Genomic DNA, 15,758 nt, shown 5'->3' on the forward strand with positions numbered 1-15,758 from the left:
ACATTAAATTATGGTTGTGACAAGAGATCTCAATTTTAGATTTTTTTTCAGATATTTGTGGATCTGTCACCCAACTACGTAGAAAGCATTATTTGGAAAGGATTGAATAACGTTGTTGGAACTTTTAACTGATGAGGTGTTAGCTGTTGCCCTGGTGTGTCCCATTACATTGATTCTTCAAACAAATAGAGCAGATTTTCTGTTGGCAAACTCTGGAGACTGTATATACTTTCTATTTAGAGGTGTAACCAAAATAAAATGATGATTTGGAATCGAGAATCGAGAATCCCTCATGATGACTACAGAATCAAGGCACGTGACGTCGCCCGGTACGGCGGAGCCGGGGTCCCACCCTGGAGCCAGGCCTGTGGTCGGGACTCGTCGGAGAGCACCTCGTGGCCGGGTAGCTCCTCGCGGGACCCGGCCGGGCCAAGCCCGAACGAGAGACGCGAGACCATCCCCCAGTGGGCCCACCACCTGCAGGGGGAACCGTGAGGGACCGGTGCAAAGAGGATTGGGCGGCGGACGAAGGTGGAGACCTCGGCGGCCCGATCCCCGGATGCTTAGGCTGGCTCTAGGGACGTGGAATGTCACCTCGCTGGGGGGGAAGGAGCCTGAGCTGGTGCGGGAGGTCGAGAGATATCGACTAGAAATAGTCGGGCTCGCCTCCACGCACAGCATGGGTTCTGGAGCCCATCTCCTTGAGAGGGGCTGGACTCTACTACTCTGGAGTGGCTCGCGGGGAGAGGCGGCAGGCTGGTGTGGGTTTGCTTGTTGCCCCCCAACTCAGCCGTCTCGTGTTGGGGTTTACCCCAGTGGATGAGAGGGTCGCATCTCTGCGCCTTCGGGTTGGGGAGAGGTCTCTGACTATCATCACGGCCTACGAGCTGAGTGGTAGTGCGGAGTACCCGGCCTTCTTGGCGTCCCTGTCGGGGGTGCTGGATAGTGCCCCTCCTGGGGACTCCATTATTCTGCTGGGGGACTTCAACGCCCACGTGGGAAACGACAGTGACAACTGGTGAGGCGTGATTGGGAGGAATGGCCTCCCCGATCTGAATCCAAGCGGTGTTTTGTTATTGGACTTCTGTGCTAGTCACGGATTGTCCATAATGAACACCATGTTCAAACATAAGGGTGTCCATCAGTGCACTTGGCACCAGGATACCCTAGGCAGGAGGTCAATGATCAACTTTGTTGTCGTATCATCAGACCTTAGGCCGCATGTTTTGGACACTCGGGTGAAGAGAGGGGCTGAGCTGTCCACTGATCACCACCTGGTGGTGAGTTGGATCCGCTGGAGGAGGAGAAAGCTGGACAGACTTGGTAGGCCCAAGCGCATAGTGAGGGTCTGCTGGGAACGTCTGGCAGAGCCCTCGGCCAGGGATGTATTCAACTCTCACCTCCGGGAGAGCTTTGAAATCCGAGGGATGTTGGAGACATAGAGTCCGAATGGACCATGTTCTCCACATCTATTGTCGATGCTGCTGCCTGTAGCTGCGGCCGTAAGGTCTGGGGTGCCTGTCGCGGCGGCAATCCCCGAACCCGGTGGTGGACACCGGCAGTAAGGGACGCTGTCAAGCTGAAGAAGGAGTCCTATCAGCTGTGGTTGGCTTGTGGGACTCCTGAGGCGGCTGACGGGTACCGTGGGGCCAAGCGTGCCGCGACCCGGGCGGTGGCAGAGGCAAAAACTTGGACCTGGGAGGAGTTCGGTGAGGCCATGGAGAAGGACTACCGGTTGGCCCCGAAGCGATTCTGGCAAACCATCCGGCGCCTCAGGAGGGGGAAGCAGTGCTTCGTCAACACTGTTTACAGTGGGGGTGGGGAGCTGCTGACCTCAACTGGGGACATTATCGGCCGGTGGAAGGACATTCGAGGATCTCCTCAATCCTGGCATCACGCATTCCCTGGTGGAAACAGAGGCTGGGGACTCGGGGTTGGACTCTTTCATCACCCAGGCTGAAGTCACAGAGGTGGTTAAAAAGCTCCGCTGTGGCAAGTCTTCGGGGTTGGATGAGATCCGCCCTGAGTACCTCAAGTCTTTGGATGTTGTGGGGCTGTCATGGTTGACACGCCTCTTCAACATAGCGTGGCGGACGGGGTGACCGGACGGTGTGTTCCAACTACAGGGGGATCATACTCCTCAGCCTACCTGGTAAGGCCTATGCCAGGGTATTGGAGAGGAGAGTCCGGCCGATAGTCGAACCCTGGCTTCAGGAGGAGCAGTGTGGTTTTTGTCCCCGCCGTGGGACACTGGACCAGTTCTATACCCTCTACAGGGTACTCGAGGGTTCATGGGAGTTTGCCCAACCAGTCCACATGTGTTTTGTGGACCTGGAGAAAGCATTCGACTGTGTCCCTCGTGATGCCCTGTGGGGGGTGTTCCAGGAGTATGGAATTGGTGGCTCTTTACTAGGGGCCATCCGGTCCCTGTACGAGCGGAGCAGGAGTTTGGTTCGCATTGCCGGCACTAAGTCGGACCTGTTCCCGGTGCATGTTGGACTCCGGCAGGGCTGCCCTTTGTCACCGGTCCTGTTCATAACTTTTATGGACAGGATTTCTAGACGCAGCCAAGGGCCGGAGGGGTCTGGTTTGGGGACCAGTGGATTTCGTCTCTTCTATTTGCAGATGACGTGGTCCTGCTGGCCCCCTCTAGTGAAGACCTATAGCATGCGCTGTGGCGGTTCGCAGCCGAGTGTGAAGCGGCTGGGATGAAGATCAGTTCCTCCAAGTCAGAGGCCATGGTACTTGACCGGAAAAGGGTGGCTTGTCCTCTTCAGGTTGGAGGGGAGTTCCTGCCTCAAGTGGAGGAGTTTAAGTATCTCGGGATCTTGTTCACGAGTGAGGGAAGAATGGAGCGGGTGATCGACAGACGGATCAGTGTGGTTGCCACAATAATGGGGGCACTGTGCCAGTCCGTTGTGGTGAAATGAGAGCTGAGCCGAAAAGCGAAGCTCTCGATTTACCGGTCGGTCTACGTTCCTACGTGAATATTTATTAAATCAACAACCTTGATACACTTTGCTCTTCTGATTCAATAATCTTCACCTAATCAAGCATGCAAAAGTCTACACAAAAGGGGTAAAATAGGTAACCAAACAAAGATAAAACAATATTGAGTGTCTATGAAATGTATAGATATATGTATATGTATTTATACATATATACACTGCTCAAAAACATAAAGGGAACACTTAAACAACTCAATATAACTCCAAGTAAATCAAACTTCTGTGAAATCAAACTGTCCACTTAGGAAGCAACACTGATTGACAATCAATTTCACATGTTGTGCAAATGGAATAGACAACAGGGGGAAATCTTTGGCGATTAGCAAGACACACTCAATAAAGGAGTGGTTCTGCAGGTGGGGACCACAGACCACTTCTCAATACCTATGCTTTCTGGCTGATGTTTTGGTCACTTTAGAATGTTGGTGGTGCTTTCACACTCGTGGTAGCATGAGACGGACTCTACAAACCTCACAAGTGGCTCAGGTAGTGCAGCTCATCCAAGATGGCACATCAATGCGAGCTGTGGCAAGAAGGTTTGCTGTGTCTGTCAGCGTAGTGTCCAGAGCCTGGAGGCGCTACCAGGAGACAGGCTAGTACACCGGGAGACGTGGAGGAGGCCCTAGAAGGGCAACAACCCAGCAGCAGGACCGCTACCTCCGCCTTTGTGCAAGGAGGAACAGGAGGAGCACTGCCAGAGCCCTGCAAAATGACCTCCAGCAGGCCACAAATGTGCATGTGTTAGCACAAACGGTTAGAAACCGACACCATGAGGATGGTATGAAGGCCCGACGTCCACAAATGGGGGTTTTGCTCATAGCCCAACACCGTGCAGGACGCTTGGCATTTGCCAAAGAACACCAGGATTGGTAAATTTGCCACTGGTGCCCTGTGCTCTTCACAGATGAAAGCAGGTTCACACTGAGCACATGTGACAGACGTGACAGAGTCTGGAGACACCGTGGAGAGCGATCTTCTGCCTGCGACATCCTTTAGCACGACTGGTTTGGCAGTGGGTCAGTAATGGTGTGGGTTGGCACTTCTTTGGAGGGCCGCTTGCCAGAGGTAGGCTGACTGCCATTAGGTACCGAGATGAGATCCTCACACCCCTTGTGAGACCATATGCTGGTGCAGTTGGCCCTGGGTTCCTCCAAATGCAGGACAATGCTAGACCTCAGGTGGCTGGAGTGTGTCAGCAGTTCCTGCAAGATGAAGACATTGAAGCTATGGACTGGCCCGCCCGTTCCCCAGACCTGAATCCGATTGAGCACATCTGGGACATCATGTCTCGCTCCATCCACCAACATTACGTTGCTCCACAGACTGTTTAGTCCAGGTCTGGGAGGAGATCCCTCAAGAGACCATCCGCCATCTCATCAGGATCATGCCCAGGCGTTGTAGGGAGATCATACAGGCACGTGGAGGCCACACACAATACTGAGCCTCATTTTGACTTGTTTTAACACTAGGACTCCCAGAATTCTAACACTACTAGAACTCCTAAGCCCGTCAATTTGACGTCAAGCATTCTGGATGCGAGGGTGGTGATGACGTCATCGCATTACAAGCAGTCAGAATGCTAAAGGTCACACGCTATAAAATTATGGTTTTGACAAGAATTAATAATAGTATTTGATCAAAACCTATTATGTTGTATTATTATTTATAAATAGTGCTAAAAAATTACACAGAGTTTTAAAAAAAAGCTTTACTAATCTGACCAAAAGCTGGACAGTATGAGTACGAGTATAAGAGCTAAAAGTTAGAAACTGGTTGAGAGTCGTTCCTTTAATAGTCTTTAGATAGAATTAGTGACTTTTTCCGGGCTTCCAAAGGACCGGAGGGGCTCCGAGGCGTCTGCTGCCCCCGCGACCCGGTCCCGGATAAAGCGGAAGACTACGAGTACGAGTACGATTTGGAATATTCTGAAGAAGAAATTAAACACTTACTAAGCAGACAGATCAAGGAAAACAATAGCAGCTGATGCTAGTGACATCAGGCAACAGTAAAGGTATTCCAATATACTTTCTGCAGAAGCCTTTATGGATGAAAGTAAAGAGGCCACATGTTAAAACCCAGCTCAGCCAGGGAAAAGGGAAAGTAACATTAAACCAGATGTCGGTGGTTTTTAAAATAAAAAGCAGTTTATTGTTCCATCAGGTTCAGGTTTTCACAAAGGAGAACAAAAGAAGGGTACTAGAAGTAGTACAAACCATCAGTTGACGTTTACATACATAATCCCTAATAAATAAAAAACATCAGATGAAACAAGAACAATTTCCAATAAAACAAAAAGAACTGAAATAAAAGTGAGGCTTCTGAGCTTGTCTTCAGATGCTCACAAAGCCCAGTAAAGGTACACAAGACAGGTCTCTACATAAACTCTTATTTGCAAGCTAGACAAGGCAATACCTAGTAGATAGAAGACTGAGTCAAAGTCACCCATCTTCACTAGACACCGAACAAAGAGGCAAGCTGCTCAGATTTAAATCACAGCCGCCCTCAGTGACAGGTGAGCTGAGTATAAATAGGAGGCTCTTTTCTGTAATTGGTGGAGCAGGAGATGAACAGACCAATCAGGTTCCAGAAGGATGTCCATCAGAAAGAGTTAAAAAAACTCCGCCAATCCCATACGTGTAGCTGCACAGTTGGGCCAGCAAATCCTCAACCTGCAATTTCACAGTCTTATGCAAACCAAAAGGCTTCCGTCCATAACGGCACACCAGAAGATGCAAACCTTTACATAACATGAAGATCAGAAAGGCCTGATTGGAAACTGCCAAAAAATTTAGATATGAGCCTGAAAGATTCTAGGCCAACGTTTAATGACTTGATGAGACAAAGATGGCACCTCTAGCAAAGCGATGAAGGGTTAGCAGAAAGAAATGATCTGCTCTTGATCTCAAACAGTGAAGGTAATATCATAGTTTGAGCTTGCTTGGCTTCTTCTGGGATGTTTTCAGTAATTTACATAGATGATGTAACACAGAATGGCAGCAGCAAAACAAATTAAAAAGTCTACTGAAACATTTTGTAAACCAATTAAAAGAAAGATGCAACCAAACTGATAGGGATATCCTTCATCATGTAGCAAGATAGTGACCCAAAATGGCAAAAGGAGTTCATAATGGGCAGGATGTGGAAGGTTTTGGACTGTTTGAGTCAGTTTGCAGACTTTAACCCCATAGAGCAACCTTTTCACTGCCGAATTAAAGAAAGAAGGGACCAGTCCCCAAAACAAGCAACAACTGAAAGATGCTGCAGCCATGGCCTGTAATAGAGAAATCACAAAAGAAGAATGAAGAAAATTTGCTGTTGTCTCATTTTCATCTTATGATCTTAAACCCCAATGCTTGGAATCTACAGCAGAACTAAAGAAACCATTCTCACAGTTCCAATATTTTTAAAAGGATGGCTGTTTGTTCTATTAAAGTAGAGTTTAATTATAACGTTTTGATCCATTTAGCTGTAAATAATCTAATAATTCAGTCCATTATGGTAAAATCCAATATTTTCTTTCTTTATTTTTTTGCTGGTTGTAGTCAGTTTAGAGTTTAACATTATTTAGACAAATCGGGATTTGATGAACTATCCAAATATCTAACTGAGCTCAAATGCCTTCACAGTTTAATACATGTAATGCCCTAAAGAACCTTAAATGTCATTGACACCAAAACACTTCATTTCTGTTTTTACTGTTTTAGAACGTACATAAAGTTTCTAGAAAACTCCATAAGTGCTATAGTTCACATTAAATCAGGAAGGAGCTCCTTTTCACAGTAACGTAACCTGAAAATGTCCTCAGTTATTCAAACTGAACTTATCCTGTGTTTATTGTTTCCATTCGTAGGGTGGTTCTTCTCTGGACCTGTCCCCCTCTGATAGCTGTGGCTCTGGGGGGACCTATATGTGGGATGAGGAAGGTCTGGAGCCACTTGGGGGTGCCAGCACTACCGCTTCCATCCACACCAACAGCAACACCACCCACCACATTGGGAGCTTCGACTCGGACATCAACAGCATCGTAAGGAGTCTCCATCCCTTCATTCATTCTTCATTTCTTTATTCTGGCTTTAACCAGAGGGGGAGATTGGCTAAAAGTTTCCAGGAAAATATTAGAGCTGTTAAGGCTCCCACAGAATTGGGCGTACTTGACTCAGTGGAGGTCCGTGCTTTCTTGAGACAGACTCAATGCGGGCTCAAAGTGGACATCTGCGCAAATGTCAATTTTTAAGACAGGATACGTAGTGTCACACATTAAACTGTTCGACGGGAAAAAGCCTCCACATCGAACTGTTTTACATGTGACACACTGTTCTGAGCACCCGGTCACGAGGACGCACAGCGTCACTGCCACTCTCTGCGCCCTTGTGTGTTTAATGGCCTTTTATACTACCCTCTTTTCTTTTGTTTTTACCAAACTACAATGTAAATTAGCTCTTCCTCCTCGTCCAGTGATGCCATGCCAGAAAGTGTGGCAAATGTAGAAATGTCTCATGAAAAATGTATGAAATTGGTACACTTGACTATACACTTTCATGGACAGTGTATGCAGAGTCTGTGTTGCTCACAGTACAGCTGACTCTGTTGGAGCCTTTACAGTTTCAAAGGGTTGTAATTCTCACAGTTCAGTCTGGCTTATGAACCTATAACAATATTTGTCTGATAGCCCAGCTTTATTCCATGTTTCCCCTGGAGTGTATTCTTCTTCAGCTGTATGTGCACAGAGTCAACCCACTCTTGAGGTTCTTTCAATCAGTAAATTACTTAAGGACTTCTCTACTCCACAAGACCTAGAAACCAGCAGCCAAAGACAGGTCAAGGATTATTTCCACTTACCACAGCAATACAAAGTCATGCAGAAAGTGTTGAAGTGAAAGATGAATTATTTTATTCCAGGGAAAGAGGCAGCCGCCTTCATCATCTAATATAGGAAAATTAAAAATTCCTTCCCTGATTTTATTGTTTTAGATTTAACATCAGAACCATAATTATCTGAGTTGCAGCTTGGATGGACCATTAGACAACTTTTAAATTGTACTGCTGTTTGAAAGTCTGAATAAAGTTCTCTGGCTCCCTCTGGTGTTCCCTTCTGTTAAGTACAAGAAAAAACAACCCAGCCAGGTTCAGGTCTATTTTGCTTTTTGAAGCAGCATATAGAGATGTATTTGTACCTGTATACATATTTTTAATATCTCGACGTGGGAACTGGTGCTCACAGTTCTTCAGGAGACAATTTTTTTACTTTGAAAATGAACTGGGTACATACCACTCGGAGGAGACTCTGGGGCAGACCTAGAACTCTGGAGGGACTACATGTCTCTCCTGGTTTGGGAACACCTTGGGATCCCTGTGAATAAGCCAAAGAGGAATTTTAGGTTTTCCTTCCTAGACCTGTTTCCTCTATAACCCTTCCTTGGATAAACTGAAGACAATTGATAGATGTATGAGCAGATTCAAAGTTGGAAGAAGTAATCAGGACAACATTGAAGTCTTTGCTCATTTTGGCCTTGGCTGTTTTGCAGTTTCTCTGAGATAAGTGTTTGAATCCAATAAATGAATAAAGAGGTTTCAGATAAAACACTTTAAATCTGCAACTGAAGGAGGAACACCAGGTTTAGGTCCAGGCTTTGATCCCCAGTTTGGTTCAGCTGATGAACCCTGTGAGTGATGCTAAGAGGCCGTTAATGACCCTATTGCCTCAGTGTGTCCTCTGTGTTAATGAGCTGTGGCTCTCACAGTGATTAATCCTAACGAGCGCCAGCCGTTAATGATCGGAGGACTTTAACGAGCTCTAAATGTCTGAAGTCTTTCTCTATTTTGAATTTACACCAGATTGTCTTTGTTTATAGTTCTGTTTAATGTAACCACCAGGGGTCAGTGTTATTCTGAGAGAGGGCAGGCTGCAATGTTCAGTACTTAGTATTGACATTGTTGGTGCTATAATCAGTGAAAGCTGCATGATTACAGAAATGTTAGTAAAGCTGTTTGGAGTTGAGGGTTAGAGTTGGGCTTGGATCAGAAACTAAAGAAACGATGGGAAGTCAGGAGGACAAAGATGAGAGGATCAGAGATGGAGAAGGAAATTTTAATTATATCTTCAAATCTGGTTCCAAATATTCAACAAGATTTCATTAAGTAAGTTCAACATGAAAAACAGAGAGACTGACAAAATGTTTCTGTTGGGTAATGACCTTCAGTCACATTCATGTTTTAAAAATCATCATGACTTCTGATTTTAAACCTCAGTTAGAATTAGTGTTATTAGTTTAGTGTTATTTTTTGAAAGTCTGAGTGTTTCTTTGCTTTACCAAGATCAAAGGTGAGGGCTTGGGTTTTGGCGTTCATCACTACCATGTTGAAGTGGATTTCCACTCTAATGATGACCCATTGCTGTATCAGGAGTTGTAGCAAACACTTTGACAGTCTGTCGGAGCTCTGGTCAGGTTTAGATTTTGAGCTGCCTGGGTGCAGATGTGTTTGCATTTAGGCGCAGCAGCTGTTTTTTTGGTTTCTGTATCCCAAGGATCCTATGCAGTCTTAAAGCATATAGATTTTCATTTTACCCTTTTCCAATTCTGGCTATGTATGAAAAAAATTTTGAATTTTCTATTCCTAATTTCATTTTCTAAAGATAAAAAGGGCTTATTAAATGGTGTACATAATTTCTAATTAGATTATGTTATATCTTTATATCCAGGGCAAATTGTTCACAATTTTTTACAAAGAAAATAATGTGATCAAACATTACAAATTCAAATATAAGGAATCATCTGCAAGATAATCAATTTTGGATTTTTCCAAATATGCCCACTTGAAATTCCATACTTCACTGGAAAACTATAGATTTTTAAAATGGAAAATTTGTAGGAACCGTTATCTTCGTCTTTCTACAGAACATTCTGTCTGCTTCAACAACAGTCTCTGCTTTCAGTTTATCCGATGGGGGTCAACACCAGATAAAAAAAACAAAAAAACAGAATTGTTGTCCTTCATGTAGCCATTAAATATCTAATGCCTGCTTTACACGGCATGATTTAAATATTGTAGGTTGATTTTCAAAACCCGAGAGACCCAAACATCACGTTGAAAAATCATAGGTATAACAGGTTTGGTCTTACAGTGTGTGGTGTCCAGCCACACAGCAAACACAACACACCACTCACGAATAGATTTTACTCACGAACAGATTTTACTCACGAATAGATTTTACTCACGAACAGATTTTACTCACGAATAGATTTTACTCACGAACAGATTTTACTCACGAACAGATTTTACTCACAAACAGATTTTACTCACAAACAGATTTTACTCACAAACAGATTTTACTCACAAACAGATTTTACTCACGAACAGATTTTACTCACAAACAGATTTTACTCACGAACAGATTTTACTCACAAACAGATTTTACTCACAAACAGATGTTACTCACAAACAGATTTTACTCACGAACAGATTTTACTCACGAATAGATTTTACTCACGAACAGATTTTACTCACGAACAGATTTTACTCACAAACAGATTTTACTCACAAACAGATTTTACTCACGAACATTCTGATGTCAGACAGGAAATCTCGCAAACCCTCTTGAGATCAAACATTGGTTCAGAGTAATTCCCCTCGGAGTTTCCGTCACCTCGCTTTCTGATTGGCTACACGTAACATTGCGTGCTCATTTGTCCTCAGGGAACACCCCACATGGTATGATATCAGGCCAAGATAATACAACATGTTAAATAACCCTGATTTGAGGTCAGATCGATCTTGACGTCCTTCCGAGCAGACTAGATCACTCTTAACACACGACACACAGCAGGAATATCTCATAGGATTATTTTAAGAGCCATCACGATGGCTCAAGAATCATGATTGGGTCAACAATCTGCATAAAAATCCTGCTGTGTAAACCAGGCATAACAGAGATTTCTGCTTAGCTGAATGGTCACATGCCCCACTATATTTCCAATAATGATTTTTAACTCTGTAGCTACATTGTAAGAATTGCAGCATTATATCTTCAGTTCCTCACAATTTTCTTTGTTAAAATCATCTTGCAGCTTTTAAAAAATATTTCACAACTACTTTGATTCTTGGACTGTCTCTCTTGTGTCTAGTGTTGGACTGGAAACTATGCATGTGTCCTTCAGTCTCTAAACTGCCTTTTCTATCTAATAAAATAAATATTCTCATCATGCACAAGAGGGGCAGAAGTGTAATGTTATCCGCACCTCTTAAAAACAGTGGCTGAAATGGACTGAAATAATGTCCAAGAGCAGTTTTCCTCTGTTATTTCAGTCAATTATGGTAAACATTTGATGTTGAATGCTTTGGATCTCCACCAGGATCTCTTAAACAACCTGGACTCTTGTGATTTGGCTGACGATGACCTCATGCTGGATGCAGACTTCCCGGAGGACTCCTCTTTGCACAGCGGTATGCTTTTGTTGATGATGCAGAACCACATAAAATATATATATATATAGTTTTGCCGGGCATGGATTGGTCAGGCAGATTTTGGAATAATAAAAAAACAAGAAAAAAAAACCCATAATCAATAAAAGTTATACATTTGCACATGTTTCAAATGGTTTTGATTTCCTTTTAGTTTGTGCACAGTGTCTTGCTGGTCCCTAAAAGATTTTTCTTTGCTTCTGATCTGTTTCTTGGTGCTGGTGGTCTGAACCTTGCAGATGGAGATGGACTGTCCAGCATGGCTCAGTGGAGAATGAGGCAGCTCTGTTGGGGAACACAAGACAATGACAATGAGAGGTAAGAAGAAAACTTGTTTGTCTAAGATCAACAGATTGTAGAACTACAGTAGTAATACATTCCCCCACTGACAGATAGTTACTGTGACTTTGACGGAAGCTGATAGTGGTGGGAGAATGAGTGAAGGTGTTATGTGTTAAGCTTCCGGGAACTAAGCGTCAGTATGTGACATGTTAGTCTGATGATGCAGGTCATTTTACAGACTTTAGGACTGACAGACAGAGCATCAGACGAACATTTCAGAACGTTTTGAGGCAGAGGTATGGAGAACCTTCAGGACGTTGTGGTGAGCTTCCCTCTACTCTGTGGGAAAAGAAGAATCTAAGGCTGATGTACAGTCTGAGGAACATTTTAAATGTTCACAGCTTGATGAGATGAAATATTCTCACGTGTAAATGTTCTCTGTATGTGAAGACTGTTTGAGCTTTAAGCACATCAACAGCACGGATTTGTTTCAAGGTGGATTTCCACCTTCAGAACCCTTTCAGAGATGTGTATAAACAGGACTTTCGATATCTAAAGATTTTGTAAACCTTGACAATGAGTTTAGCATTGCATGTTGGTAAATTTTGAGGCCAAAAACACTAAACCTTTTGCTGAGAATCATAATTTTTCTGTGTTTTTACTTTCGTCTGTCCACAGTGATATCCAGTGCTACAAACTCTCTCAGGATACTGAAACTAAGAAGGATAAAATCAGGTACAGTGACCTTATTCCGGACTCCTGTCCCACTTTCTGCCTGTTTCTGTAAACATGGGTCAATAGTGATTCAGTGCATCAGCAGCTAACCTGACTCCTCTCTGCAGATCCACCTACTGCTCTCCTGCAGCTCAGACTCTGGGTCTGGATGTGGAGGAACTCGCTGAGGACTGTTCTGCGGTCAGGTCACAGCTGGAGTTCCTGCAGAGGTTACTACTGCAGGTCAGAGGGGATGCTCTTCCTGATGCACAGTTTGTCCTTTAGAGATGCTAAGCTTAGGAGTCTGCAACAAACATCAGATAATAATTTATTTTCTCTGTATGGTTTAAAAGACTTTTTATTTTTGCATTTGTCAGAACATGAAATAAGATTTTCATGAATACAAACACTGAATGATATTTTCTGCACAGCTCCACACAGACGTCTATCAGCTGTGTGGAGGAGAAGGTTTCTTGGTTTGGGAATTTTACTGCATTCAGAGTTGCTGATGTGTTTCTGATTCTGAACCTCAGGATTATTCTAAGGTTTAGTAGGTCAGCACTTCATCCTATAGAAAGACAATATGCCAAAAATTGTAAACCATGAAATGTGTCTGCAGCACATTAGGGGCGGGGCTGGTATGTGCTCCTGTTCATCAACAGCATTACTGTGCATCTTCTAACAAACGTTAAAGTGATTTTAATAAACTCTAATCAGTATTTAATTTGAGGTGATACACACCACCACATTTTATTACAGAAGAGCCGCTTAGTTAAGGTTCATATCCAGGAGAGAGATACTGGAGTCTTGATAGGCAGGTTTCAGAAGAAGGTAAGAGTTTATACACTAAAAAGGTGTCTTCCAAATATTAAATTGATGAATTAAGACATCTTTAAAGCTATTTTCTCACATCTTTTAATCTTCCTAGCTCTACTGTGCAAATATACTCCGTTTCATCTGAAACTGGTCTCTACGGACGTGATATTTTAATTTACTAATCCAGTTTCTGAATTTAAACTAAAATGCCAGCTGAAAAGGAGATCTTTGTGTATTTAACATGTTTGTTTTAACTCGTGTTGTTCAGGAGGAGGACTTGGACGATGAAACACTGACCACAGACACACTGAGCCCAGACACAAAAGACTTGTCCCACAGTTCAGACTCACAGGTCAGCAAGTTCAGCCTTGTTGGTCTTCTATATTGTCACTGATGCCAGGCTCATGCTGAACGCGGTGCAGTTCCGGTGCAGCTTACATGTCCTGTAATCCCTCTCTCTGTCTTTGTAGGTGCAGGCGCTCCTCCTGGAGGTACAGCAGCTCCGGGAGGAACTTAGGAACCGAGATCGAACCATTGCACAGCTAACCATGCAGCTGGTCAGTTTGACACTTCTGCAGCTTCAGTTTTTTCACTACTGCTCAGAAGTTTCCATCCAGTCCTTTGCTGGTTGTACAACATATGAATGCAATAAACATTTTGGCAAGACCTGGTGCAAACGTTAAGAGTTTTTTGTGTATTTTGTCTTATCCACATAGGCTCAAATATCTACATGCATCCACCTCGGGAAACTATGTCTAAGATGTTTTTTAACTTGATAAGGCCAAGGCACACTAACTGCTGGTTAGTGATTACGACTGAGTACAGCTGGTAGTATCTGTTTGCTTTGGTAAAAGTACCCTTTGGATTCGACAATACTCAGAACAATGGGAAAAGCTTTTTAAAAGAGAATTGAAGATATACCCAAATAAACAGAAGCAGATTTCAACATTTCCTCACCCGGTTGGTTTGAGTCTGGAAGCTGAAGTGTTTAAATGTACTATACCAATTCTGCCACAATGATTTTGGAAGCTTTCTAATTGCCCAACAAATGTGTGCTGTAGCTGCAACTTGCTAAGTGACATTTAAACAAACATTAGAAGGAGTGTATATATAATTTTGACCCTTTGTGGATTTGAGAAAATAAACAAACCCATCAACTTGTGCACCCTATTCTTGCGGGATGATCTTTCTCCTGTGCAAAAACAGTGACTGAGATAAATAATTAAATACCTAAATATTTCTGACAGTAATCCTTCTGATGAGTTGTGCTCTGGGTTTCCACCCAAGGTTAAAGTTAGGTTTAAAAACTCTGCCTACAGGATCAGCCAATGTCCTGCACAATTTCATTAACCGAAGACTGAAATAATTAAAACTAAATATTTTAGTAATGTGTTCAGCTGTTTGATGAGATCATGACGGACGTTTGTGTGTATGCAGACTGTTCCCACACTGACCACTAGGTGTCGCTGTCAAGAGAAGTCCGAAAGGATGGAGCAGCAAACACAGACAAGTGTGACAAAAAGCGAGTGTGTGGCCTTGCAGACGCCATGGAAAGAGCACAATGTAAGAACAAGCACACACACACACACACTCGAATATTGTGATTATGAATGAACTAATGAATGAATGGACTAATGAACCAATAAGGATGTTTGGAATTAGTCCCAGACTGAGGAAAATCCAGCAAATGACCCAATTGAATAATCAGAACTTTAGTTTAAAAGTTCTGGTTTAAAAGCTTCTGCCTTTTCTGTAGGTTAAAAAATAATGTTTTCCTTCCTCTCTTCTTGAAAGTCTATATTTTCCGAAAACTTGTTTTTTATAAGCTTTTCATGTTGTCGGTTGCACCATCTCAGCTTCACCGATTCATACATCTCTGATTTTACTTAATAATTTTTTTAGAAACTGTATGGACAAAAGCATCTTTTATTCTCCTTGCTCTGAACTTACTGATACATTCGTTACCTGCGGCTGTTTTTACTCAAGTTTTTCTGCTGCTTGCTTTAAAACCTTTTCTTTAAGGTGCGAACTTGCAGAGGGAAGAAGCGGTAGAAAATGACTGACTGACTGACTTGCAGAGAGAGCTATCTTCTTCTCTTTTTTCCCCATCGGTCCTGTCGTCTTCTCTCCATATGGGGTATCAGCATCTTCTCCTTCTCTCTTTGTTTCCCTCTCTGTCTCAGGCATTTCCTCCTGTCCCTTTCCTCTCCCCGCCCTGGCAGTACCAGCGCTCCAGGCCTATCAGGGGGAGGCCGAAGCCAAGCATCCCCTCCCACCTCGCTAGAAAGAGTGAGTCACATATCTGTCTGACTCTGCAGACCACTAACCTGCCCATCCTGACCCCTATTCATCCCCTTACAACCTCAAACTTTATATTAGACTGTTTTATCTGTGTAAGCCTTCAGTAGTTAACCATTTTATGTACAAGACGGACGTGTAAGTTTCCAAAAATCCCACAGACGACAGAGAAAAACATGT

At 43.5% G+C, this 15,758-nt stretch overlaps 1 protein-coding gene across 4 annotated transcripts in view; it reads left to right on the plus strand.

Moving 5' to 3' along the window:
- ccser2b (coiled-coil serine-rich protein 2b) overlaps window positions 1–15,758 on the plus strand; it is a 45,145-nt gene that overhangs the window by 21,558 nt on the left and 7,829 nt on the right. For 2 of the 4 annotated variants that reach the window (XM_047376275.1, XM_047376274.1), the window contains exons 6-14: window positions 6,859–7,032; window positions 11,360–11,450; window positions 11,708–11,786; window positions 12,429–12,485; window positions 12,593–12,707; window positions 13,549–13,632; window positions 13,751–13,837; window positions 14,718–14,843; window positions 15,464–15,569. In XM_047376275.1, the coding sequence (XP_047232231.1) occupies window positions 6,859–7,032; window positions 11,360–11,450; window positions 11,708–11,786; window positions 12,429–12,485; window positions 12,593–12,707; window positions 13,549–13,632; window positions 13,751–13,837; window positions 14,718–14,843; window positions 15,464–15,569 (919 nt within the window). The remainder of the gene's footprint in view (window positions 1–6,858; window positions 7,033–11,359; window positions 11,451–11,707; window positions 11,787–12,428; window positions 12,486–12,592; window positions 12,708–13,548; window positions 13,633–13,750; window positions 13,838–14,717; window positions 14,844–15,463; window positions 15,570–15,758) is intronic. The other 2 variants (XM_047376273.1, XM_047376272.1) reach the window with 1 other exon arrangement.

This window comes from Girardinichthys multiradiatus, chromosome 10, assembly GCF_021462225.1.
Source record: "Girardinichthys multiradiatus isolate DD_20200921_A chromosome 10, DD_fGirMul_XY1, whole genome shotgun sequence".
Classification (NCBI taxonomy): Eukaryota; Metazoa; Chordata; class Actinopteri; order Cyprinodontiformes; family Goodeidae; genus Girardinichthys; species Girardinichthys multiradiatus.